Raw genomic sequence first — 27,310 nt, forward strand, 5'->3', positions numbered from 1 at the left:
ACCCAAGGTCAGAACCACCAACACCCAAGTTCATCCTGGATGCACCTGCTACACCCAGAACAAGGTCAGAACCACCAACACCCAAGGTCATCCTGGATGTACCTGCTCAGAACAATCCCTTCAGGTCTGTTGATACAAAATCAGAATAATCCCTTGAGTCTGCTGAGACAAAGGCAGTCTATTCTTTGTTCTGTGAAAAGGAGAGATGTGGTGTTATTTGCATATTGCAACCTGATTGGTCATATGCTAATGAGGGCCTGTGAGAAAGTAGGGGCATCTCTCTTGCTCTCAAAAAGGTCATGTTAACTGACTGATATCTAAACCTGTTAACCTCAGACCTTATTCCAAAACCCTATTCTTTCCCCATAGGGAAATGGCTGAACGAAAAAGAGGTAATTTATATCCAGGTTTCAGGACTACAAACTGGCAAACTCTACTGTGGCAAAATTGGTTCCTGTTTCAGTCATATCTTTGGTCAGGTTTGCGTGGGTCAAACAAAAAACACCCTAATGATTGGTTGACAATAGATCCTCCCACAATGCAGCGATGGAAAAGCAGAAAGAGGAAACATACACTGACAGGAACATTGACAACAACAAAAAATATCCAATGGTAAAACGGCCTGAGTAAAACTCTTATTTATCCACCATCTTTGGGGTTAATATTGCCCAGCGGTGCAAAACGAACTGCACGGTGGTCATGTGATGTACACGGAAGTGTAACTCCTCCGCACCGCAGTTGTCAGTACCTTGCAGAGTTGTAGAACCGGTCTACACCGTTAACGTCTAAGTAGTATATTGAAACAGCTGGTTAATGTAGCCTAGGTTAGTAGTCAGCTCGTATCTAGTCGTCTCTGCGGTCATGTTATTGTTGAGTGTTGTTAGCAGTGTATGTCTGCTCCTAGCGACACTACAGGCGGTACAATGTGACGCCGAATTGAACACATCTACAGGTTTGTTACCGTAGGTCTCTTGTCATTTCCTACGGGTCTGTATGGGCTACTACTGTGTCAGACCAGTTTGTGCTTGTTTCAGGTGTGAATACCGGACAACTCGGGAAGTATTCGGTGCAGCTCGTGACTAACTCGTCCAACGGCACCGACCTAACCTACGGCTTCGTCTCGTGCGGGGTGGCCGTTCTGTTTTACGGTTCTAACTTTGTCCCGGTGAAGAAGATACCCACTGGAGACGGTAAGGACGAAGCGAGACAAATGTATAATGAGTTCAACGCCTTCAGAACTAACGTTAGCTAGTTTACTCAACGTGTTAACCGGGGACTGGTTAAACGGCTTTAAAAGACGACACTTGGTTTATTCCTGGTGTTTCGTGGGTCTGGTAACTTGACATTGTTTAACCTTCTTTCCTGTACGATTACATGTTATGTGTTCTGAACTTTCCACTGTTCCCGAGGATTTCCAAACGCAACTTTCCTTATTGTGTAATACCTATCGATCACTGATTGATTAGGCTACGTCATCACTAATCAATGCTCCTGTTTAGTAAGAAAGGCATTTGCCAAACCAAGAAATACCATGAATAGAGCTCATGTGATTCCTTATTATACATTATACCCCCCCCACACACACAGCCTATTTATATCTGAACATTTCCAAAACACTGTGTCCTGCTGAATGCACCCCAAGTGTGTCCAAATCACCTTTGCTACGGCTGTTGGCAGTGTGGTACCGCAGGTGTATGTGACCAATAACATTTGATTTGTTGTGTGTGTGTGTGTGTTGCAGGTCTGTTCTTCCAGTGGGTGCTGTGTGCAGCAGTCTGGAGCGTATCTCTGGTGGTCAACATTATTCTGGGGTCTCCCACCTTCTGGCCGCTAGCCATGCTGGGGGGGGCCATCTGGGCTACAGGTCAGTATACCTCTAGCCATGCTGGGGGGGGCCATCTGGGCTACAGGTCAGTATACCTCTAGCCATGCTGGGGGGGGGGGGGGCATCTGGGCTACAGGTCAGTATACCTCTAGCCATGCTGGGGGGGCGGGGCATCTGGGCTACAGGTCAGTATACCTCTAGCCATGCTGGGGGGGCGGGGCATCTGGGCTACAGGTCAGTATACCTCTAGCCATGCTGGGGGGGCGGGGCATCTGGGCTACAGGTCAGTACACCTCTATCCATGCTGGGGGGGGGCATCTGGGCTACAGGCCAGTATACCTCTAGCCATGCTGGGGGGCGGGGCATCTGGGCTATAGGTCAATATACCTCTAGCCATGCTGGGGGGGGCCATCTGGGCTACAGGTAAGTATTTAATCCGTGTGTGTGTGTGTAGGTAACATCACGGTGGTCCCCATAGTGAAAACCATCGGTCTGGGTCTGGGCCTCCTCATCTGGGCCTCTTTCAACCTCCTCATTGGTTGGGCAAGCTCCAGGTACGCGCGCACACACACCAGCCAAACCTAGAGATACACACACACACACCTCACACACCCTTACACACTGTGTGTGTATCTCTAGGTTTGGCTGGTTTGGGATCGATGCTGAGGAAGTTTCTAACCCAACACTCAACTACTGTGGAGCAGGATGCTGTCTGCTCAGGTAATGAGGGGTGTTTTGTGGTGGTGGGGCGTAGCGGGGGGAGTATAACGGGGTGTGTAACGTGGAGGGATGTGTAACAGGGTGTGTGGTGGTGGTGTAACAGGGTGTGTGGTGGTGGTGTAACAGGGTGTGTGGTGGTGGTGTAACAGGGTGTGTGGTGGTGGTGTAACAGGGTGTGTGGTGGTGGTGTAACAGGGTGTGTGGTGGTGGTGTAACAGGGTGTGTGGTGGTGGTGTAACAGGGTGTGTGGTGGTGGTGTAACAGGGTGTGTAACAGGGTGTGTAACATGGTGTTTGGTGTGTGGTGGTGGTGTAACAGGGTGTGTGGTGGTGTAACAGGGTGTGTAACAGGGTGTGTAACATGGTGTTTGGTGTGTAATAGTGTGTGTAACAGGGTGTTTGGTGGTGTGTAACAGGGTGTTTGGTGGTGTGTAACAGGGTGTTTGGTGGTGTGTAACAGGGTGTTTGGTGGTGTGTAACAGGGTGTTTGGTGGTGTGTAACAGGGTGTTTGGTGGTGTGTAACAGGGTGTTTAACGGTGTGTAACAGGGTGTGTGTAACAGGGTGTGTGGTGGTGTGTAACGGTGTGTAACAGGGTGTGTGGTGGTGTGTGGTGGTGTAACAGGGTGTGTGGTGGTGGTGTAACAGGGTGTGTGGTGGTGGTGTAACAGGGTGTGTGGTGGTGGTGTAACAGGGTGTGTGGTGGTGGTGTAACAGGGTGTGTGGTGGTGGTGTAACAGGGTGTGTAACATGGTGTTTGGTGTGTGGTGGTGGTGTAACAGGGTGTGTGGTGGTGGTGGTGTAACAGGGTGTGTAACATGGTGTTTGGTGTGTAATAGTGTGTGTAACAGGGTGTTTGGTGGTGTGTAACAGGGTGTTTGGTGGTGTGTAACAGGGTGTTTGGTGGTGTGTAACAGGGTGTTTGGTGGTGTGTAACAGGGTGTTTGGTGGTGTGTAACAGGGTGTTTGGTGGTGTGTAACAGGGTGTTTGGTGGTGTGTAACGGTGTGTAACAGGGTGTGTGTAACAGGGTGTGTGGTGGTGTGTAACGGTGTGTAACAGGTTGTGTGGTGGTGTGTAACAGGTTGTGTGGTGTGTAACAGGTTGTGTGGTGTGTAACAGGTTGTGTGGTGTGTAACAGGGTGTGTGGTGGTGTGTAACAGGGTGTGTGGTGGTGTGTAACAGGGTGTGTGTAACAGGGTGTGTGTAACAGGGTGTGTGGTGGTGTGTAACAGGGTGTGTAACAGGGTGTGTAACAGGGTGTGTAACAGGGTGTGTGTAACAGGGTGTGGGGTGGTGTGTAACTGGGTGTGGGGTGGTGTGTAACAGGGTGTGGGGTGGTGTGTAACAGGGTGTGGGGTGGTGTGTAACAGGGTGTGTGTAACAGGGTGTGGGGTGGTGTGTAACAGGGTGTGTGGTGGTGTGTAACAGGGTGTGTAACAGGGTGTGTAACATGGTGTGTAACAGTGCTCTCTCTCCTCAGTGCTGTGATCTTCTTCTTTGTGAAGAGTGATGTTCACAGTCAGTCCTCCAGACCAGAAGAGGAGGAGCCACTACTCATAGACGGCGTGAGACACACTGCTGTTCCTAGCCTGAGTCACTCTACAACAGTCTGGATGCTGATCAATGTGGAGCAGATTTTAATACTGTGTGTGTGCGTGTGTGCAGTGTGTAAATGCAGATGGTGGGACGTCGTCTGATGACTCGTGGTTGACACACTAAGACCGCGGACCAAACGACTGGTGTACGTATCTTAACATAGGCTCGACACGCTTAACATTTGCAGAGCGGGAGGCTTTTCATTTCTCAGCTGTGTTTTCTAATCTCTCTCCCTCCAGTGCTTCTCTCCTAGCTGTTTTCTAATCTCTCTCCCCTCTCTCCCCCTCCAGTGGTTCTCTCCTAGCTGTGTTTTCTAATCTCCCCCCCCCCCCCCTCTCTCTCTCCCTCCAGTGGTTCTCTCCTAGCTGTGTTTTCTAATCTCTCCCCCTTCTCTCTCTCTCTCTCCCCCCCCCTCTCTCTCTCTCTCCCTCCAGTGGTTCTCTCCTAGCTGTGTTTTCTAATCTCTCCCCCTTCTCTCTCTCTCTCTCCCCCCCCCCTCTCTCTCTCTCTCCCTCCAGTGGTTCTCTCCTAGCTGTGTTTTCTAATCTCTCTCCTCTCTCTCTCTCCCCCCTCTCCCTCCAGTGGTTCTCTCCTAGCTGTGTTTTCTAATCTCTCCCCTCTCTCTCTCTCCCCCCTCTCCCTCCAGTGCTTCTCTCCTAGCTGTGTTTTCTCATCTCTCCCCCCTCTCTCTCTCTCTCTCTCCCCCCTCTCCCTCCAGTGCTTCTCTCCTAGCTGTGTTTTCTAATCTCTTCCCCCTCTCTCTCTCTCTCTCTCTCCCCCCTCTCCCTCCAGTGCTTCTCTCCTAGCTGTGTTTTCTAATCTCTCCCCCCTCTCTCTCTCTCTCTCTCCCCCCTCTCCCTCCAGTGGTTCTCTCCTAGCTGTGGCAGCAGGTTTGTTGTACGGTACCTCTTTTGTTCCAGTTCTCTACATTAAGAACCACGCAGCACATCATGACAGCCACTTCACCGGGGCAAGCCAGTTTGGTACGTCACAACTGCATTACCTGTCTCTCCCAGTCACCGCTGCATTACCCGTCTCTCCCCCTCATCGCTGCATTACCCATCTCTCCCCCTCACCGCTGCATTACCCGTATCTCCCCTTCACAGCTGCATTACTCGTCTCTCCCCTTCACAGCTGCATTACCCGTCTCTCCCCTTCAGCTGCATTACCCGTCTCTCCCCTTCAGCTGCATTACCCGTCTCTCCCCTTCAGCTGCATTACCCGTATCTCCCCTTCACAGCTGCATTACCCGTCTCTCCCCCCTCACAGCTGCATTACCCGTCTCTTCCCAGCTGCATTACCCGTCTCTTCCAGCAGCATTACCCCGTCTCAGTCATTACCCGTCTCTTCCCAGCTGCATTACCCGTCTCTTCCCAGCTGCATGACCCGTCTCTTCCCAGCTGCATGACCCGTCTCTTCCAGCTGCATGACCCGTCTCTTCCCAGCTGCATGACCCGTCTCTTCCCAGCTGCATGACCGTCTCTTCCCAGCTGCATGACCCGTCTCTTCCCAGCTGCATGACCCGTCTCTTCCCAGCTGCATGACCCGTCTCTTCCCAGCTGCATACCCGTCTCTTCCCAGCTGCATGACCCGTCTCTCCCAGCTGCATGACCCGTCTCTTCCCAGCTGCATGACCCGTCTCTTCCCAGCTGCATGACCCGTCTCTTCCCAGCTGCATGACCCGTCTCTTCCCAGCTGCATGACCCGTCTCTTCCCAGCTGCATGACCCGTCTCTTCCCAGCTGCATGACCCGTCTCTTCCCAGCTGCATGACCCGTCTCTTCCCAGCTGCATGACCCGTCTCTTCCCAGCTGCATGACCCGTCTCTTCCCAGCTGCATGACCCGTCTCTTCCCAGCTGCATGACCCGTCTCTTCCCAGCTGCATGACCCGTCTCTTCCCAGCTGCATGACCCGTCTCTTCCCAGCTGCATGACCCGTCTCTTCCCAGCTGCATGACCCGTCTCTTCCCAGCTGCATGACCCGTCTCTTCCCAGCTGCATGACCCGTCTCTTCCCAGCTGCATGACCCGTCTCTTCCCAGCTGCATGACCCGTCTCTTCCCAGCTGCATGACCCGTCTCTTCCCAGCTGCATGACCCGTCTCTTCCCAGCTGCATGACCCGTCTCTTCCCAGCTGCATGACCCGTCTCTTCCCAGCTGCATGACCCGTCTCTTCCCAGCTGCATGACCCGTCTCTTCCCAGCTGCATGACCCGTCTCTTCCCAGCTGCATGACCCGTCTCTTCCCAGCTGCATACCGTCTCTTCACAGCTGCATGACCCGTCTCTTCACAGCTGCATGACCCGTCTCTTCACAGCTGCATGACCCGTCTCTCCCTTCAGCTGCATTACCCGTCTCTCCCCTTCAGCTGCATTACCCCGTCTCTCCCCTTCACCGCTGCATTACCCATCTCTCCCCTTCACCGCTGCATTACCCGTCTCTCCCCTTCACAGCTGCATTACCCGTCTCTCCCCCTCACCGCTGCTCTCTCGAGAGATTGGCTTTTGTTTTTGGGCAGAATTATTTGAGATTTTAGTTATTGTTGGAGGTGGGGCGGCAGGGTAGCCTAGTGGTTATAGCGTTGGACTAGTAACCAGAAGGTTTCAAGTTCAAACCCCCGAGCTGACAAGGTACAAATCTGTCGTTCTGCCCCTGAACAGGCAGTTAACCCACTGTTCCTAGACCGTCATTATGTCAAAAGATTCAGTTCATGGCTCCAGCACTGCAGGTGCGGTAAATCACCAATATTAGCTTTGCACTTTTTTCAAACATCAAAGAAAATGTACTACTTTCAAATGGAGATACAACGTTACGATCTCTATGGTGCCACCATAACAGCATAGATACAATGTTGTGATCTCTATACATCTCTATGGTGCCACCATAACAGCATAGATACAATGTTGTGATCTCTATACATCTCTATGGTGCCACCATAACAGCATAGATACAATGTTGTGATCTCTATACATCTCTATGGTGCCACCATAACAGCATAGATACAATGTTGTGATCTCTATACATCTCTATGGTGCCACCATAATGGCAGAGATGCATTGTGATCTCTATATATCTCTATGGTGCCACCATAACAGCATAGATGCAATTTTGTGATCTCTATACATCTCTATGGTGCCACCATAACAGCATAGATACAATGTTGTGATCTCTATACATCTCTATGGTGCCACCATAATGGCAGGGATACGTTGTGATCTCTATACATCTCTATGGTGCCACCATAATGGCAGAGATACATTGTGATCTCTATATATCTCTATGGTGCCACCATAATGGCAGAGATACATTGTGATCTCTATATATCTCTATGGTGCCACCATAATGGCAGAGATACATTGTGATCTCTATATATCTCTATGGTGCCACCATAATGGCAGAGATACATTGTGATCTCTATATATCTCTATGGTGCCACCATAATGGCAGAGATATATTGTGATCTCTATATATCTCTATGGTGCCACCATAATGGCAGAGATACATTGTGATCTCTATATATCTCTATGGTGCCACCATAATGGCAGAGATACATTGTGATCTCTATGGTGCCACCATAATGGCAGAGATACATTGTGATCTCTATGGTGCCACCATAATGGCAGAGATACATTGTGATCTCTATATATCTCTATGGTGCCACCATAATGGCAGAGATACAATGTGATCTCTATATATCTCTATGGTGCCACCATAATGGCAGGGATACATTGTGATCTCTATATATCTCTATGGTGCCACCATAATGGCAGAGATACATTGTGATCTCTATATATCTCTATCTCCAGCAGCACCTGGCTGATATTTTCTTTTCTCTCTCTCTCTCTCTCTCTGTCTCTCTCTGTCTCTCTGTGTGGGTGTATAGATCTGGACTATGTGTTGCCCAGTTTCAGTGGGATATTCCTGACCAGTACGGTCTACTTCCTGATCTACTGCGCTGCCATGAAGAACACACCTAGAGTCTACCCTAGAGCAATACTACCTGGTACACACATACACCTAGAGTCTACCCTAGAGCAATACTACCTGGTACACACACCTAGAGTCTACCCTAGAGCAATACTACCTGGTACACACATACACCTAGAGTCTACCCTAGAGCAATACTACCTGGTACCACATACACCTAGAGTCTACCCTAGAGCAATACTACCTGTACACACATACACCTAGAGTCTACCCTAGAGCAATACTACCTGGTACACACATACACCTAGAGTCTACCCTAGAGCAATACTACCTGGTACACACATACACCTAGAGTCTACCCTAGAGAATACTACCTGGTACACACATACACTAGAGTCTACCCTAGAGCAATACTACCTGGTACCACAATACACCTAGAGTCTACCCTAGAGCAATACTACCTGGTACACACATACACACCTAGAGTCTACCCTAGAGCAATACTACCTGGTACACACATACACCTAGAGTCTACCCTAGAGCAATACTACCTGGTACACACATACACCTAGAGTCCTACCCTAGAGCAATACTACCTGGTACACACATACACCTAGAGTCTACCCTAGAGCAATACTACCTGGTACACACATACACCTAGAGTCTACCCTAGAGAATACTACTGGTACACACAACACCTAGAGTCTACCCTAGAGCAATACTACCTGGTACACACATACACCTAGAGTCTACCCTAGAGCAATACTACCTGGTACACACATACACCTAGAGTCTACCCTAGAGCAATACTACCTGGTACACACATACACCTAGAGTCTACCCTAGAGCAATACTACCTGGTACACACATACACCTAGAGTCTACCCTAGAGCAATAACTACCTGGTACACACATACACCTAGAGTCTACCCTAGAGCAATACTACCTGGTACATACACCTAGAGTCCACCCTAGGACGCAATTACTGGTACACACATAACTAGAGTCTACCCTAGAGCAATACTACTGGTACACACATACACCTAGAGTCTACCCTAGAGCAATACTACCTGGTACACACATATACCTAGAGTCTACCCTAGAGCAATACTACCTGGTACACACATATACCTAGAGTCTACCCTAGAGCAATACTACCTGGTACACACATATACCTAGAGTCTACCCTAGAGCAATACTACCTGGTACACACATATACCTAGAGTCTACCCTAGAGCAATACTACCTGGTACACACATATACCTAGAGTCTACCCTAGAGCAATACTACCTGGTACACACATACACCTAGAGTCCCTAGCACTACCTGGTACACCAACACCTAAGTCTACCCTAGAGCAATACTACCTGGTACACACATACACCTAGAGTCTACCCTAGAGCAATACTACCTGGTACACACATACACCTAGAGTCTACCCTAGAGCAATACTACCTGGTACACACATACACCTAGAGTCTACCCTAGAGCAATACTACCTGGTACACACATACACCTAGAGTCTACCCTAGAGCAATACTACCTGGTACATCACATACACCTAGAGTCTACCCTAGAGCAATACTACCTGGTACACACATACACCTAGAGTCTACCCTAGAGCAATACTACTGGTACACTACACCTAGAGTCTACCCTAGAGCATACTACCTGGTACACATACACCTAGAGTCTACCCTAGAGCAATACTACCTGGTACACACATACACCTAGAGTCTACCCCTAGAGCATACTACCTGGTACACACATACACCTAGAGTCCTACCAACCTGGTACAACACCTAGAGTCTACCCTGGTACAATAACACTGGTACACACATACACCTAGAGTCTACCCTAGAGCAATACTACCTGGTACACCATACACCTAGAGTATACCCTAGAGCATACTACCTGGTACACACATACACCTAGAGTCTACCCTAGAGCATACTACCTGGTACACACATACACCTAGAGTCTACCCTAGAGCAATACTACCTGGTACACAATACACCTAGAGTCTACCCTAGAGCAATACTACCTGGTACACACATACACCTAGAGTCTACCCTAGAGCAATACTACCTGGTACACACATACACCTAGAGTCTACCCTAGAGCAATACTACCTGGTACACACATACACCTAGAGTCTACCCTAGAGCAATACTACCTGGTACACACATACACCTAGAGTCTACCCTAGAGCAATACTACCTGGTACACACATACACCTAGAGTCTACCCTAGAGCAATACTACCTGGTACATATAACACCTAGAGTCCTACCCTAGAGCAATACTACCTGGTACACACATACACCTAGAGTCTACCCTAGAGCAATACTACCTGGTACACACATACACCTAGAGTCTACCCTAGAGCAATACTACCTGGTACACACATACACCTAGAGTCTACCACCTGGTACACACAACCTAGAGTCTACCCTAGAGCAATACTACCTGTACACACATACACCTAGAGTCTACCCTAGAGCAATACTACCTGGTACACACATACACCTAGAGTCTACCCTAGAGCAATACTACCCTGGTACACACATACACCTAGAGTCTACCCTAGAGCAATACTACCTGGTACACACATACACCTAGAGTCTACCCTAGAGCAATACTACCTGGTACACACATACACCTAGAGGTCCTACCCTAGAGCAATACTACCTGGTACACACATACACCTAGAGTCTACCCTAGAGCAATACTACCTGGTACACACATACACCTAGAGTCTACCCTAGAGCAATACTACCTGGTACACACATACACCTAGAGTCTACCCTAGAGCAATACTACCTGTACACACATACACCTAGAGTCTACCCTAGAGCAATACTACTGGTACAACACATACACCTAGAGTCTACCCTAGAGCAATACTACCTGGTACACATCATACACCTAGAGTCTACCTAGAGCATACTACCTGTACACACATACACCTAGAGTCTACCCTAGAGCAATACTACCTGTACACACATACACCTAGAGTCTACCCTAGAGCAATACTACCTGGTACACACATACACCTAGAGTCTACCATAGAGCAATACTACTGGTACATACATACAACCTAGAGTCTACCCTAGAGCAATACTACCTGGTACATCACCTAGAGTCTACCCTAGAGCAATACTACCTGGTACACCATACACCTAGAGTCTACCCTAGAGCAATACTACCTGGTACACACATAACCTGGTTACCTAGAGCATCCCACAACATACACTGAGTCCCTAGAGCAATACTACCTGGTACACACATACACCTAGAGTCTACCACCTGGTACACACACCTAGAGTCTACCCTAGAGCAATACTACCTGGTACACACATACACCTAGAGTCTACCCTAGAGCAATACTACCTGGTACACACATACACCTAGAGTCTACCCTAGAGCAATACTACCTGGTACACACATACACCTAGAGTCTACCCTAGAGCAATACTACCTGGTACACACATACACCTAGAGTCTACCCTAGAGCAATACTACCTGGTACACACATACACCTAGAGTCTACCCTAGAGCAATACTACCTGGTACACACATACACCTAGAGTCTACCCTAGAGCAATACTACCTGGTACACACATACACCTAGAGTCTACCCTAGAGCAATACTACCTGGTACACACATACACCTAGAGTCTACCCTAGAGCAATACTACCTGGTACACACATACACCTAGAGTCTACCCTAGAGCAATACTACCTGGTACACACATACACCTAGAGTCTACCCTAGAGCAATACTACCTGGTACACACATACACCTAGAGTCTACCCTAGAGCAATACTACCTGGTACACACATACACCTAGAGTCTACCCTAGAGCATACTACCTGGTACACACATACACCTAGAGTCTACCCTAGAGCAATACTACCTGGTACACACATACACCTAGAGTCTACCCTAGAGCAATACTACCTGGTACACACATACACCTAGAGTCTACCCTAGAGCAATACTACCTGGTACACACATATACCTAGAGTCTACCCTAGAGCAATACTACCTGGTACACACATATACCTAGAGTCTACCCTAGAGCAATACTACCTGGTACACACATATACCTAGAGTCTACCCTAGAGCAATACTACCTGGTACACACATATACCTAGAGTCTACCCTAGAGCAATACTACCTGGTACACACATACACCTAGAGTCTACCCTAGAGCAATACTACCTGGTACACACATACACCTAGAGTCTACCCTAGAGCAATACTACCTGGTACACACATACACCTAGAGTCTACCCTAGAGCAATACTACCTGGTACACACATACACCTAGAGTCTACCCTAGAGCAATACTACCTGGTACACACATACACCTAGAGTCTACCCTAGAGCAATACTACCTGGTACATACATACACCTAGAGTCTACCCTAGAGCAATACTACCTGGTACATACACCTAGAGTCCACCCTAGAGCAATACTACCTGGTACACACATACACCTAGAGTCTACCCTAGAGCAATACTACCTGGTACACACATACACCTAGAGTCTACCCTAGAGCAATACTACCTGGTACACACATACACCTAGAGTCTACCCTAGAGAAATACTACCTGGTACACACATACACCTAGAGTCTACCCTAGAGCAATACTACCTGGTACATACATACACCTAGAGAGTTATACTAACTGGTACACACACCCAGACTAGTGCTACACTGCCTGGTTAGATTGTTGGGTTATTTACACTGTGTATTTTCATCCAGGCTTTGTCTCTGGGGTGATGTGGGGTATTGCTACCTGCTGCTGGTTTCTGGCCAACACCTACCTGAGTGCTGTGGTCAGTTTCCCCATAATAACCACGGTGAGTATTAATACTACAGCGGTACTATATTAATACTACATTAGTACTACAGTGGTACTATATTAATACTACAGCGGTACTATATTAATACTACAGCGGTACTATATTAATACTACATTAGTGCTACAGTGGTGCTATATTAATACTGCAGCGGTACTGTGTTAATACTACAGTGGTGCTATATTAATACTACAGCGGTACTGTGTTAATACTACAGTGGTGCTGTGTTAATACTGCAGCGGTACTATATTAATACTGCAGCGGTACTATATTAATACTGCAGCGGTACTGTGTTAATACTGCAGCGGTACTATATTAATACTGCAGCGGTACTATATTAATACTACAGCGGTACTATATTAATACTACAGCGGTACTGTGTTAATACTACAGCGGTACTGTGTTAATACTACAGCGGTACTGTGTTAATCTACAGCGGTACTGTGTTAATACTACAGCGGTACTGTGTTAATACTACAGCGGTACTGTGTTAATACTACAGCGGTACTGTGTTAATACTGCAGCGGTACTGTGTTAATACTGCAGCGGTATTATATTAATACTACAGCGATACTACATTAATACCACTAATATTTCGGCAGTACTATACTAATAATACGGCTGCACTGTTATTAATACCACGGCAGTACTATATTAATACTACTGCAGTACTATATTAATACTACTGCAGTGCTATATTAATGCTACGGCGGTACTGTGTCGACGCTACGGCGGTACTGTGTCGACGCTACGGCGGTACTGTGTCGACGCTACGGCGGTACTGTGTCGACGCTACGGCGGTACTGTGTCGACGCTACGGCGGTACTGTGTCGACGCTACGGCGGTACTGTGTCGATGCTACGGCAGTACTGTGTCGATGCTACGGCACGATGCTACGGCAGTACTGTGTCGACGCTACGGCAGTACTGTGTGGATGCTACGGCACGATGCTACGGCGGTACTGTGTCGACGCTACGGCGGTACTGTGTCGACGCTACGGCGGTACTGTGTCGACGCTACGGCGGTACTGTGTCGACGCTACGGCGGTACTGTGTCGACGCTACGGCGGTACTGTGTCGACGCTACGGCAGGATGCTACAGCAGTACTGTGTCGACGCTACGGCGGTACTGTGTCGACGCTACGGCGGTACTGTGTCGAGGCTACGGCGGTACTGTGTCGACGCTACGGCACGACGCTACGGCAGTACTGTGTCGACGCTACGGCAGTACTGTGTCGACGCTACGGCAGTACTGTGTCGACGCTACGGCACGATGCTACAGCAGTACTGTGTCGATGCTACGGCAGTACTGTGTCGATGCTACGGCAGTACTGTGTCGATGCTACGGCAGTACTGTGTCGATGCTACGGCACGATGCTACGGCACGATGCTACGGCAGTACTGTGTCGATGCTACGGCAGTACTGTGTCGATGCTACGGCAGTACTGTGTCGATGCTACGGCAGTACTGTGTCGATGCTACGGCAGTACTGTGTCGATGCTACGGCAGTACTGTGTCGATGCTACGGCAGTACTGTGTCGATGCTACGGCACGATGCTACGGCAGTACTGTGTCGATGCTACGGCAGTACTGTGTCGATGCTACGGCACGATGCTACGGCAGTACTGTGTCGATGCTACGGCAGTACTGTGTCGATGCTACGGCAGTACTGTGTCGATGCTACGGCACGACGCTACGGCAGTACTGTGTCGATGCTACGGCAGTACTGTGTCGATGCTACGGCAGTACTGTGTCGATGCTACGGCACGACGCTACGGCAGTACTGTGTCGATGCTACGGCAGTACTGTGTCGACGCTACGGCAGTACTGTTTTTATTTATTTATTTTACCTTTATTTAACTAGGCAAGTCAGTTCGGGGGTTTGAACTTGCAACCTTCCAGTTACTAGTCCAACGCTCTAACCACTAGGCTACCCTGCCGCCCCACTTTACTGTGTTAAGTGTGTCTCTCTGTAGGGTCCTGGTCTGATTGCAGCTCTTTGGGGAGTGGTGGTCTTTAAGGAGGTAAAGGTACGTAACCGTTCTATTCAAAAATATGTTACCACATATATTACCAAAGCAAACTTATAGAAACATGTGAGTTACAAATATCTCAAACGCATTAAGAAGGCACACCTGTTAATTGAAATGCATTCCTGGTGACTAACTCATGAAGCTGGTTGAGAGAATGCCATGCTGTCATCAAGGCAAAGGGTGGCTATTTGAAGAATCTCAAATATATAAAATATATTTCGATTTGTTTACCACTTTTTTGGTTACTACATGATTCCATATGTGTTATTTCATAGTTTTGATCTTCACTATTATATTACAATGTAGACAATAGTCTAAATAAATAAAAACCCTTGCATGAGTAGGTGTCCAAACTGTTGACTGGTATCAGACCTACATGCACGCATTTTGGTACCAACTACACAATTCTTTGTCCATGTACTAATTTTAATAAAAAATAAATCCACTGAGTAAATCTAACATACCGATTCTCGAGCTGCAACACACAGGCATGTACAGAGTTTGTGTCAACAGACATAGAGATGAATCCATTACTATTAGACGTAGCTACCCGGTGCCTGCCCCTCATCCTGTCGGTTGTGATGCAGAGTTTGTGTCAACGGACATGGAGATGAATCCATTACTATTAGACGTAGCTACCCGGTGTCTGCCCCTCATCCTGTCGGTTGTGATGCAGAGTTTGTGTCAACGGACATGGAGATGAATCCATTACTATTAGACGTAGCTACCCGGTGTCTGCCCCTCATCCTGTCGGTTGTGATGCAGAGTTTGTGTCAACGGACATGGAGATGAATCCATTACTATTAGACGTAGCTACCCGGTGTCTGCCCCTCATCCTGTTTGTTGTGATGCTGTTTACCGACTGTCAGCTGTATGTGAACACATGGACAAATCCATTTCGACTCCGTGTGTTGTGGAAAGGTAAACACTCATTGTTTCAAGCTAACATTAGAGAACATAAGATGGACATTCAGTGGGCTCTAAAGTACAAGCAGTTCACTCACATTTGCTAGTGAAAGAAATTAAATGCAAATACGAAAAATAACTGGTCTCATTTGTGCGAGTGTGAAATGCATTTAATTCTGCGTCCCATTAGTTGTAATTTTCCCGTAACATTACGAGGATCACGCAACCTGAGAGACTGTAATTATGATCCACGTCATAAAAAATACATCTAAACATCTTGGCATTAAATGGAGTGGGGAGTTTAGAAAACTGCGCGATGAAGAGTGAGTGTCCGGTATTAGCTATGGAGGCAAAGCTTCTAAAATGCCTTTACACTAGATTTGAGATTTGATCAATTTCGAAAATGTGAAATTATTTATGAGAAGCATTCTTTAGATCCTGGCCTGTGATGTCACAGAGAAGCGTTCTTTAGATCCTGGCCTGTGATGTCACAGAGAAGCGTTCTTTAGATCCTGGCCTGTGATGTCACAGAGAAGCGTTCTTTAGATCCTGGCCTGTGATGTCACAGAGAAGCGTTCTTTAGGTCCTGGCCTGTGATGTCACAGATCATATAAACAGTTTTCACATGGAGACACTGGTTTGGTGCTGGAGATGATGAATATGAGGTTGAGAAGTGGTGGGATAAACGTGGTTGGGACGACGCCCACTAGTCATTTATATATATATATATATATCTTGTAAATAAGACTACGTGGTTGGGACGACGCCCACTAGTCATTTCTATATATCTTGTAAATAAGACTACGTGGTTGGGACGACGCCCACTAGTCATTTCTATATATCTTGTAAATAAGACTACGTGGTTGGGACGACGCCCACTAGTCATTTCTATATATCTTGTAAATAAGACTACGTGGTTGGGACGACGCCCACTAGTCATTTCTATATATCTTGTAAATAAGACTACGTGGTTGGGACGACGCCCACTAGTCATTTCTATATATCTTGTAAATAAGACTACGTGGTTGGGACGACACCCACTAGTCATTTCTATATATCTTGTAAATAAGACTACGTGGTTGGGACGACGCCCACTAGTCATTTCTATATATCTTGTAAATAAGACTACGTGGTTGGGACGACGCCCACTAGTCATTTCTATATATCTTGTAAATAAGACTACGTGGTTGGGACGACGCCCACTAGTCATTTCTATATATCTTGTAAATAAGACTACGTGGTTGGGACGACGCCCACTAGTCATTTCTATATATCTTGTAAATAAGACTACGTGGTTGGGACGACGCCCACTAGTCATTTCTATATATCTTGTAAATAAGACTACGTGGTTGGGACGACGCCCACTAGTCATTTCTATATATCTTGTAAATAAGACTACGTGGTTGGGACGACGCCCACTAGTCATTTCTATATATCTTGTAAATAAGACTACGTGGTTGGGACGACGCCCACTAGTCATTTCTATATATCTTGTAAATAAGACTACGTGGTTGGGACGACGCCCACTAGTCATTTCTATATATCTTGTAAATAAGACTACGTGGTTGGGACGACGCCCACTAGTCATTTCTATATATCTTGTAAATAAGACTACGTGGTTGGGACGACGCCCACTAGTCATTTCTATATATCTTGTAAATAAGACTACGTGGTTGGGACGACGCCCACTAGTCATTTCTATATATCTTGTAAATAAGACTACGTGGTTGGGACGACGCCCACTAGTCATTTCTATATATCTTGTAAATAAGACTACGTGGTTGGGACGACGCCCACTAGTCATTTCTATATATCTTGTAAATAAGACTACGTGGTTGGGACGACGCCCACTAGTCATTTCTATATATCTTGTAAATAAGACTACGTGGTTGGGACGACGCCCACTAGTCATTTCTATATATCTTGTAAATAAGACTACGTGGTTGGGACGACGCCCACTAGTCATTTCTATATATCTTGTAAATAAGACTACGTGGTTGGGACGACGCCCACTAGTCATTTCTATATATCTTGTAAATAAGACTACGTGGTTGGGACGACGCCCACTAGTCATTTCTATATATCTTGTAAATAAGACTACGTGGTTGGGACGACGCCCACTAGTCATTTCTATATATCTTGTAAATAAGACTACGTGGTTGGGACGACGCCCACTAGTCATTTCTATATATCTTGTAAATAAGACTACGTGGTTGGGACGACGCCCACTAGTAATTTCTATAAAGACTAACCCAGGTTGCTGGACTTCATAAGTCCTTGGCCTTCCAACCTCACTTGGTTTCTTTGGTGCAAATAAAACAGATCACAACAATGAGCTGATGAGACTGATGGGTGGGGTTATATCCCTCCTGTTTGGCCCTGTCCGGGGGTGTCCTCAGATGGGGCCACAGTGTCTCCTGACCCCTCCTGTCTCAGCCTCCAGTATTTATGCTGCAGTAGTTTATGTGTCGGGGGGCTGGGGTCAGTTTGTTATATCTGGAGTACTTCTCCTGTCCTATTTGGTGTATGTACCTATTTGGCCACAGTGTCTCCTGACCCCTCCTGTCTCAGCCTCCAGTATTTATGCTGCAGTAGTTTATGTGTCGGGGGGCTGGGGCCAGTTTGTTATATCTGGAGTACTTCTCAATAAATTTGATTTGATTTGATGAGACGCCATTTCACCGTAGAAAAGCTTCTCTGTCGTCAGGACACTGTTCATGACAGATGAGATCTCATATCAAACACTAGGCTAGTAAATACGTCAATAGGACAACCGACTTCAACAATACCAGTTGCTGAAAACAGCTGGTCAAATGAGAAACATGGGAGGATTTTATTTATTTAACTAGGCAAGTCAGTTAAGAACAAAGGAAGGAGAAGTGAATGTTCATCACCTTAGGTCCTCAGATAGCAGAAGGAGAAGTGAATGTTCATCACCTTAGGTCCTCAGATAGCAGAAGGAGAAGTGAATGTTCACCTCCTTAGGTCCTCAGATAGCAGAAGAAGTGAATGTTCACCTCCTTAGGTCCTCCGATAGCAGAAGTGAATGTTCACCTCCTTAGGTCCTCAGATAGCAGAAGGAGAAGTGAATGTTCATCACCTTAGGTCCTCCGATAGCAGAAGGAGAAGTGAATGTTCACCACCTTAGGTCCTCAGATAGCAGAAGGAGAAGTGAATGTTCACCTCCTTAGGTCCTCAGATAGCAGAAGGAGAAGTGAATGTTCACCACCTTAGGTCCTCAGATAGCAGAAGGAGAAGTGAATGTTCACCTCCTTAGGTCCTCAGATAGCAGAAGTGAATGTTCACCTCCTTAGGTCCTCCGATAGCAGAAGTGAATGTTCACCTCCCTAGGTCCTCAGATAGCAGAAGGAAAATAATGGTAGCTGCCACCTTCAGAGGTGTGCAACATCTTTACTACCTGTCCGTCTGGTATTACCCCTTAAATGCCCTTCTAGCCAATCAGAATTGAATAGTATTCAACAATGCCGTGGCATAATTAAGCAATAATGCCCGAGAAGGGTGTGGTATATGGTCAATCGCTTATATTGCTTAAACGACCTCTCCTCTCGTCCTCAGGGTTGGTGTAACTTCCTCATCCTGGGCATGGCGTTCTCATTGGTTCTCGCTGGAGCCCTGCTGACAGCCTTCTCCAAGGTGTGACACACACCTGGTCTAAGGTGTTATGACTTTCCGCCAGACACTCAGGGAACCAGGATGGTTACTGTACTCCAAAAGGGAACTGTCTTTTCACCTAGTTTCTATGGAAATCATTTCTAGTTAGTCTCTTAATATTTTAATGTTTGATAAAATTATTTGTCTATTTCCATGAATTCATCTCAAAGGGATACTATTTTTTATGAAGTTATCTAATGTGATACCAGTGGATGAAGAGGGTTAGCTGTAGAGTTATATAATGTCATGTTACAGCCAGTGGATGAAGAGGGTTAGCTGTAGAGTTATATAATGTCATGTTACAGCCAGTGGATGAAGAGGGTTAGCTGTAGAGTTATATAATGTCATGTTACAGCCAGTGGATGAAGAGGGTTAGCTGTAGAGTTATATAATGTCATGTTACAGCCAGTGGATGAAGAGGGTTAGCTGTAGAGTTATATAATGTCATGTTACAGCCAGTGGATGAAGAGGGTTAGCTGTAGAGTTATATATGTTTAGCTGTAGAGTCAATACTTACTGTTGATCTGGCCATCCAATGTACGGGACATTGCAAGTCAACCTGCAACGTAAACACTTCTAAGATCAACACGACTAAACTAGAAAAAGGTACATTTGTTGAAAATGCGTTCAGCTCTTTGAAAGGTTTTGTAGCCTACCATAGCCATCTGATATGTTGAATCATTATATAAAAGGCGTTGTTGGGTTCTGAGAATATGAAATATACGTATTCATGTCACTGAGGGAGGGTAATGTAACGTTTACATTGTCAGGATATGTCAGAGGTAGGGTAATGTATAACGTTTACATTATGTCACTGAGGGAGGGTAATGTATAACGTTTACATTAAGTCAGGATATGTTATTGTTTGCCATCGGGGATCCTCTGGGAGGAGAAGAGACAGTCTGGTACCAGTCACCATGACAGCCGAGGAGTGAGAGGTCAGATGAAGTGAGGTAGAACAGATATCACCAAGGTTCTGCCTCTCAACAGAGATGAATTGGTTGTTCAGATGTGTAGGAGGAGACTCGGCATAGGAGGAAGGGTTAAATATCAGTGCTGTGTGAATGTTTTTGTTGGTTCAGCTGTTCGATCATTTGGGATGAATAAACTTGGTTTAAGCTTTCAGTGTCCGTTGAGTTCTTACTCTGATATTTAGAACCTAACAGTAGGAGGAGTTGGGATTATGCCGGTTAATTCACTTCACCAGATGAATACAGGACCCATCAAGTTAGCCAGGTGTGATTACAGCCATCTATTGTATTTAATGTACATGTCAGACAATGTTTTTACCTGGAGTTTTTCCTTATTGTAGGTTACTACTTTGACCACTATTAGTCTTAATCTTTGGTTGTTTACTACACTACTCACTCTGTTTAGCACATGGCCTCATATGTGAATCCTTAAAGAGATGGGTGGGGCTAATGCTTAAGAGGGTGTAGACAAAGAGCTCTCCAGTAGGTACCAAAACATTCAAGGGCCATTTTCTAAAAAGTGGGGTTACAAGTTTATCAACTTTCAAAGCAGAATTACTTCCCCATTGTTCCTCAACTGTCGTATGATGTACCATTTTCTAGCTCCGAGTCTCTACATTTATCCAATGTACGAAACACAATTTCAAATGTTGCTACATAAGACCGAATCGGGGAGGTCGGTCACGTTTGTTAACCATCCGATAACATTGAGTTTACCACAACAGTCACCAGCTTCATTAATAAGTGCATCAACGACGTCGTCCCCAGTGACCGTACGTACATATCCCAACCAGAAGCCATGGAACACATCCACAATGATTGGTCCTGTTCATTAGAGAACACTTGTTTCAAAACATGTTTCAACCAGGGTCCTGTCATGTTCATTAGAGAACACTATCAAAACATGTTTCAACCAGGGCAATAACTGTAAACTAAAAATAATACCAGTCGAAATATTAATTTTAGGAGGGGTTTTCAATCAGATTTATTTATAAAGCCCTTTTTACAACAGCCGATGCAACAAAGTGATACACAGAAACCCAGCCTAAAACCCCAAACAATGTCAATATAGTTGAACCAATAGCGGTTTTTCATGGTTCCAGGAAGTGGATAAAGTTAATGTGCAGAAACACACAGTTGGAAGAAGCTTCATTTTCCATAGTTCCCAGCGGTCAAAACCATTCGTTTACTAAACAGGGGTGTCACCAAAGCGGTGTTGTATGCATCAGGGAACTCCCAGATGAATTCCATAAAGCCCTAACGATCACATGGTAGGGCAGGACATCTTTTTGGCACTTCAGACATCTGATTACTGCTGTGTGTCAGTTGAAGAACAGGTCTTGACAGATACGTTGTGTATCTTCAGGGCAGGTGACTTCATGTCCGATGGTTCTGGGATCTGCATAGATCTCATAGTCGTTTCCCCCCTAAAGCAGTGTCAACATTAATATATCATATACTGTAGTTTCCTCCATAAAGCTATAACGCGGTTGTCGTCGTCGTAAAGCTATAACACGGTTGTCGTCGTCGTCATAAAGCTATAACACGGTTGTCGTCGTCGTCATAAAGCTATAACACGGTTGTCGTCGTCATCATAAAGCTATAACACGGTTGTCGTCGTCGTCATAAAGCTATAACACGGTTGTCGTCGTCGTCATAAAACTATAACACGGTTGTCGTTATAAAGCTATAACACGGTTGTCGTCGTCGTCATAAAGCTATAACACGGTTGTCGTCGTCGTCATAAAGCTATAACACGGTTGTCGTCGTCGTCATAAAGCTATAACACGGTTGTCGTCGTCGTCATAAAGCTATAACACGGTTGTCGTCATAAAGCTATAACACGGTTGTCGTCGTCGTCATAAAGCTATAACACGGTTGTCGTCGTCATAAAGCTATAACACGGTCGTCGTCATAAAGCTATAACACGGTCGTCGTCATAAAGCTATAACACGGTCGTCGTCATAAAGCTATAACACGGTCGTCGTCATAAAGCTATAACACGGTCGTCATCATCATAAAGCTAGAACACGGTTGTCATCATAAAGCTAGAACACGGTTGTCGTCATAAAGCTATAACACGGTTGTCGTCGCCATAAAGCTAGAACACGGTTGTCGCCATAAAGCTATAACACGGTTGTCATCATAAAGCTATAACACGGTTGTCATCATAAAGCTAGAACACGGTTGTCGTCGTCATAAAGCTATAACACAGTCGTCATCATAAAGCTATAACACGGTTGTCATCATCATAAAGCTATAACACGGTTGTCGTCATAAAGCTATAACACGGTTGTCATCATTATAAAGCTATAACACGGTTGTCATCATAAAGCTATAACACGGTTGTCGTCGTTATAAAGCTATAACACGGTTGTCGTCGTTATAAAGCTAGAACACGGTTGTCGTCATAAAGCTATAACACGGTTGTCGTCGCCATAAAGCTATAACACGGTTGTCGTCGCCATAAAGCTATAACACGGTTGTCATCATAAAGCTATAACACGGTTGTCGTCGTCATAAAGCTATAACACGGTTGTCGTCGTCATAAAGCTATAACACGGTCGTCGTCATAAAGCTATAACACGGTCGTCGTCATAAAGCTATAACACGGTCGTCGTCATAAAGCTATAACACGGTTGTCGTCATAAAGCTATAACACGGTCGTCATCATCATAAAGCTAGAACACGGTTGTCGTCATAAAGCTAGAACACGGTTGTCGTCATAAAGCTGGAACACGGTTGTCGCCATAAAGCTATAACACGGTTGTCGTCGCCATAAAGCTAGAACACGGTTGTCGCCATAAAGCTATAACACGGTTGTCATCATAAAGCTAGAACACGGTTGTCGTCGTCATAAAGCTATAACACAGTCGTCATCATAAAGCTATAACACGGTTGTCATCATCATAAAGCTATAACACGGTTGTCGTCATAAAGCTATAACACGGTTGTCGTCGTCGTCATAAAGCTATAACACGGTCGTCGTCATAAAGCTATAACACGGTTGTCGTCGTCGTCATAAAGCTATAACACGGTTGTCGTCGTCGTCATAAAGCTATAACACGGTTGTCGTCATAAAGCTATAACACGGTTGTCGTCATAAAGCTATAACACGGTTGTCGTCGTCATCATAAAGCTATAACACGGTTGTCGTCGTCGTCATAAAGCTATAACACGGTTGTCGCCATAAAGCTATAACACTGTTGTCGTCGTCATAAAGCTATAACACGGTCGTCATCATAAAGCTATAACACGGTTGTCGTCATAAAGCTATAACACGGTTGTCGTCGCCATAAAGCTATAACACGGTTGTCGTCGCCATAAAGCTATAACACGGTTGTCGTCGCCATAAAGCTATAACACGGTTGTCGTCGTCATAAAGCTATAACACGGTTGTCGTCGTCATAAAGCTATAACACGGTTGTCGTCGTCATAAAGCTATAACACGGTTGTCGTCGTCATTATAAAGCTATAACACGGTCGTCATCATAAAGCTATAACACGGTTGTCGTCGCCATAAAGCTAGAACACGGTTGTCGCCATAAAGCTAGAACACGGTTGTCGTCGTCATAAAGCTAGAACACGGTTGTCGTCATAAAGCTATAACACGGTTGTCGTCGTCATAAAGCTATAACACGGTTGTCGTCGTCATAAAGCTATAACACGGTCGTCATCATAAAGCTATAACACGGTCGTCATCATAAAGCTATAACACGGTTGTCATCATCATAAAGCTATAACACGGTTGTCATCATAAAGCTATAACACGGTTGTCATCATAAAGCTATAACACGGTTGTCGTCGTCATAAAGCTAGAACACGGTTGTCGTCATAAAGCTATAACACGGTTGTCGTCGCCATAAAGCTATAACACGGTTGTCGTCGCCATAAAGCTATAACACGGTTGTCGTCGTCATAAAGCTATAACACGGTTGTCGTCGTCATAAAGCTATAACACGGTCGTCGTCATAAAGCTATAACACGGTCGTCGTCATAAAGCTATAACACGGTCGTCGTCATAAAGCTATAACACGGTCGTCGTCATAAAGCTATAACACGGTCGTCATCATCATAAAGCTAGAACACGGTTGTCGTCATAAAGCTAGAACACGGTTGTCGTCATAAAGCTAGAACACGGTTGTCGCCATAAAGCTATAACACGGTTGTCGTCGCCATAAAGCTAGAACACGGTTGTCGCCATAAAGCTATAACACGGTTGTCATCATAAAGCTAGAACACGGTTGTCGTCGTCATAAAGCTAGAACACGGTTGTCGTCATAAAGCTATAACACGGTTGTCGTCGTCATAAAGCTATAACACGGTTGTCGTCGTCATAAAGCTATAACACGGTTGTCATCATCATAAAGCTATAACACGGTTGTCATCATCATAAAGCTATAACACGGTTGTCATCATAAAGCTATAACACGGTTGTCATCATAAAGCTATAACACGGTTGTCGTCGTCATAAAGCTAGAACACGGTTGTCGTCATAAAGCTATAACACGGTTGTCGTCGCCATAAAGCTATAACACGGTTGTCGTCGCCATAAAGCTATAACACGGTTGTCATCATAAAGCTATAACACGGTTGTCGTCGTCATAAAGCTATAACACGGTTGTCGTCGTCATAAAGCTATAACACGGTCGTCGTCATAAAGCTATAACACGGTCGTCGTCATAAAGCTATAACACGGTCGTCATCATCGTAAAGCTATAACACGGTTGTCATCGTCGTAAAGCCATAACACGGTTGTCGTCGTCGTAAAGCCATAACACGGTTGTCGTCGTCGTAAAGCTATAACACGGTTGTCGTCGTCGTAAAGCTATAACACGGTTGTCGTCGTCGCAAAGCTATAACACGGTTGTCGTCGTCGTAAAGCTATAACACGGTTGTCGTCGTCATAAAGCTATAACACGGTTGTCGTCGTCATTATAAAGCTATAACACGGTTGTCGTCGTCATAAAGCTATAACACGGTTGTCGTCGTCATAAAGCTATAACACGGTTGTCGTCGTCATAAAGCTATAACACGGTCGTCATCATAAAGCTATAACACGGTTGTCGTCATAAAGCTATAACACGGTTGTCATCATAAAGCTATAACACGGTTGTCATCGCCATAAAGCTATAACACGGTTGTCATCGCCATAAAGCTATAACACGGTTGTCGTCGTCATAAAGCTAGAACACGGTCATCGCCATAAAGCTATAACACGGTTGTCGTCGTCATAAAGCTAGAACACGGTCGTCGTCATAAAGCTATAACACGGTCGTCATCATAAAGCTATAACACGGTCGTCGTCATAAAGCTATAACACGGTCGTCGTCATAAAGGTAGAACACGGTTGTCATCATCATAAAGCTATAACACGTTTGTCATCATCATAAAGCTATAACACGGTTGTCGCCATAAAGCTAGAACACTGTTGTCGTCATCATAAAGCTATAACACGGTTGTCATCATAAAGCTAGAACACGGTTGTCGTCGTCATAAAGCTATAACACGGTTGTCGTCGTCATAAAGCTATAACACGGTTGTCGTTGTCATAAAGCTATAACACGGTCGTCATCATAAAGCTATAACACAGTTGTCATCATCATAAAGCTATAACACGGTTGTCATCATAAAGCTAGAACACGGTTGTCGTCGTCATAAAGCTATAACACGGTTGTCATCATAAAGCTATAACACGGTTGTCGTCGTCATAAAGCTATAACACGGTTGTCGTCGCCATAAAGCTATAACACGGTTGTCGTCGCCATAAAGCTATAACACGGTTGTCGTCGCCATAAAGCTATAACACGGTTGTCGTCGCCATAAAGCTATAACACGGTTGTCGTCGTCATAAAGCTATAACACGGTTGTCATCATAAAGCTATAACACGGTTGTCGTCGTCGTAAAGCTATAACACGGTTGTCATCATCGTAAAGCTATAACACGGTTGTCATCATCATAAAGCTATAACACGGTTGTCGTCATAAAGCTAGAACACGGTTGTCGTCATAAAGCTAGAACACGGTTGTCGTCATAAAGCTATAACACGGTTGTCGTCATAAAGCTATAACACGGTTGTCGTCATAAAGCTATAACACGGTTGTCGTCATAAAGCTATAACACGGTTGTCATCATAAAGCTATAACACGGTTGTCGTCGCCATAAAGCTAGAACACGGTTGTCATCATAAAGCTATAACACGGTTGTCGTCGTCATAAAGCTATAACACGGTTGTCGTCGCCATAAAGCTATAACACGGTTGTCGTCGCCATAAAGCTATAACACGGTTGTCGTCGCCATAAAGCTATAACACGGTTGTCGTCGCCATAAAGCTATAACACGGTTGTCGTCGCCATAAAGCTATAACACGGTTGTCGTCGTCATAAAGCTATAACACGGTTGTCATCATAAAGCTATAACACGGTTGTCGTCATAAAGCTATAACACGGTTGTCATCATAAAGCTATAACACGGTTGTCGTCGCCATAAAGCTAGAACACGGTTGTCGTCACCATAAAGCTATAACACGGTTGTCGTCATAAAGCTATAACACGGTCGTCGTCATAAAGCTATAACACGGTTGTCGTCATAAAGCTATAACACGGTTGTCATCGCCATAAAGCTATAACACGGTTGTCGTCGTCATAAAGCTAGAACACGGTCGTCGTCATAAAGCTATAACACGGTCGTCATCATAAAGCTATAACACGGTTGTCATCATCATAAAGCTATAACACGGTTGTCATCATAAAGCTAGAACACGGTTGTCGTCGTCGTCATAAAGCTATAAC

General features: G+C 45.6%; 2 protein-coding genes across 2 annotated transcripts in view; one reads left to right on the forward strand and one right to left on the reverse strand.

Annotated features, from left to right (window-relative positions):
- The first annotated feature begins 589 nt into the window (after positions 1-589).
- LOC109879250 (transmembrane protein 144-like) lies at positions 590-20,672 on the forward strand. Its single transcript, XM_031821037.1, is given in 13 exon segments — positions 590-952; positions 1,035-1,190; positions 1,742-1,864; positions 2,280-2,379; positions 2,465-2,545; positions 4,026-4,110; positions 4,211-4,250; positions 4,253-4,286; positions 5,006-5,124; positions 8,022-8,141; positions 12,840-12,937; positions 14,913-14,966; positions 19,452-20,672. Coding segments are annotated over 13 exon segments (1,185 nt in total). The 5' UTR covers positions 590-861; the 3' UTR covers positions 19,536-20,672.
- An 802-nt stretch (positions 20,673-21,474) lies between these two features.
- LOC116371899 (phosphomannomutase 2-like) overlaps positions 21,475-27,310 on the reverse strand; it is a 32,374-nt gene continuing 26,538 nt past the window's right edge. Inside the window, exon 8 of the mRNA XM_031821038.1 lies at positions 21,475-21,945. Within this exon, the coding sequence (XP_031676898.1) occupies positions 21,841-21,945 (105 nt within the window). The 3' untranslated portion in view covers positions 21,475-21,840. The remainder of the gene's footprint in view (positions 21,946-27,310) is intronic.

The sequence above is a fragment of the Oncorhynchus kisutch genome, unplaced genomic scaffold (assembly GCF_002021735.2).
Source record: "Oncorhynchus kisutch isolate 150728-3 unplaced genomic scaffold, Okis_V2 scaffold3815, whole genome shotgun sequence".
NCBI lineage: Eukaryota > Metazoa > Chordata > Actinopteri > Salmoniformes > Salmonidae > Oncorhynchus > Oncorhynchus kisutch.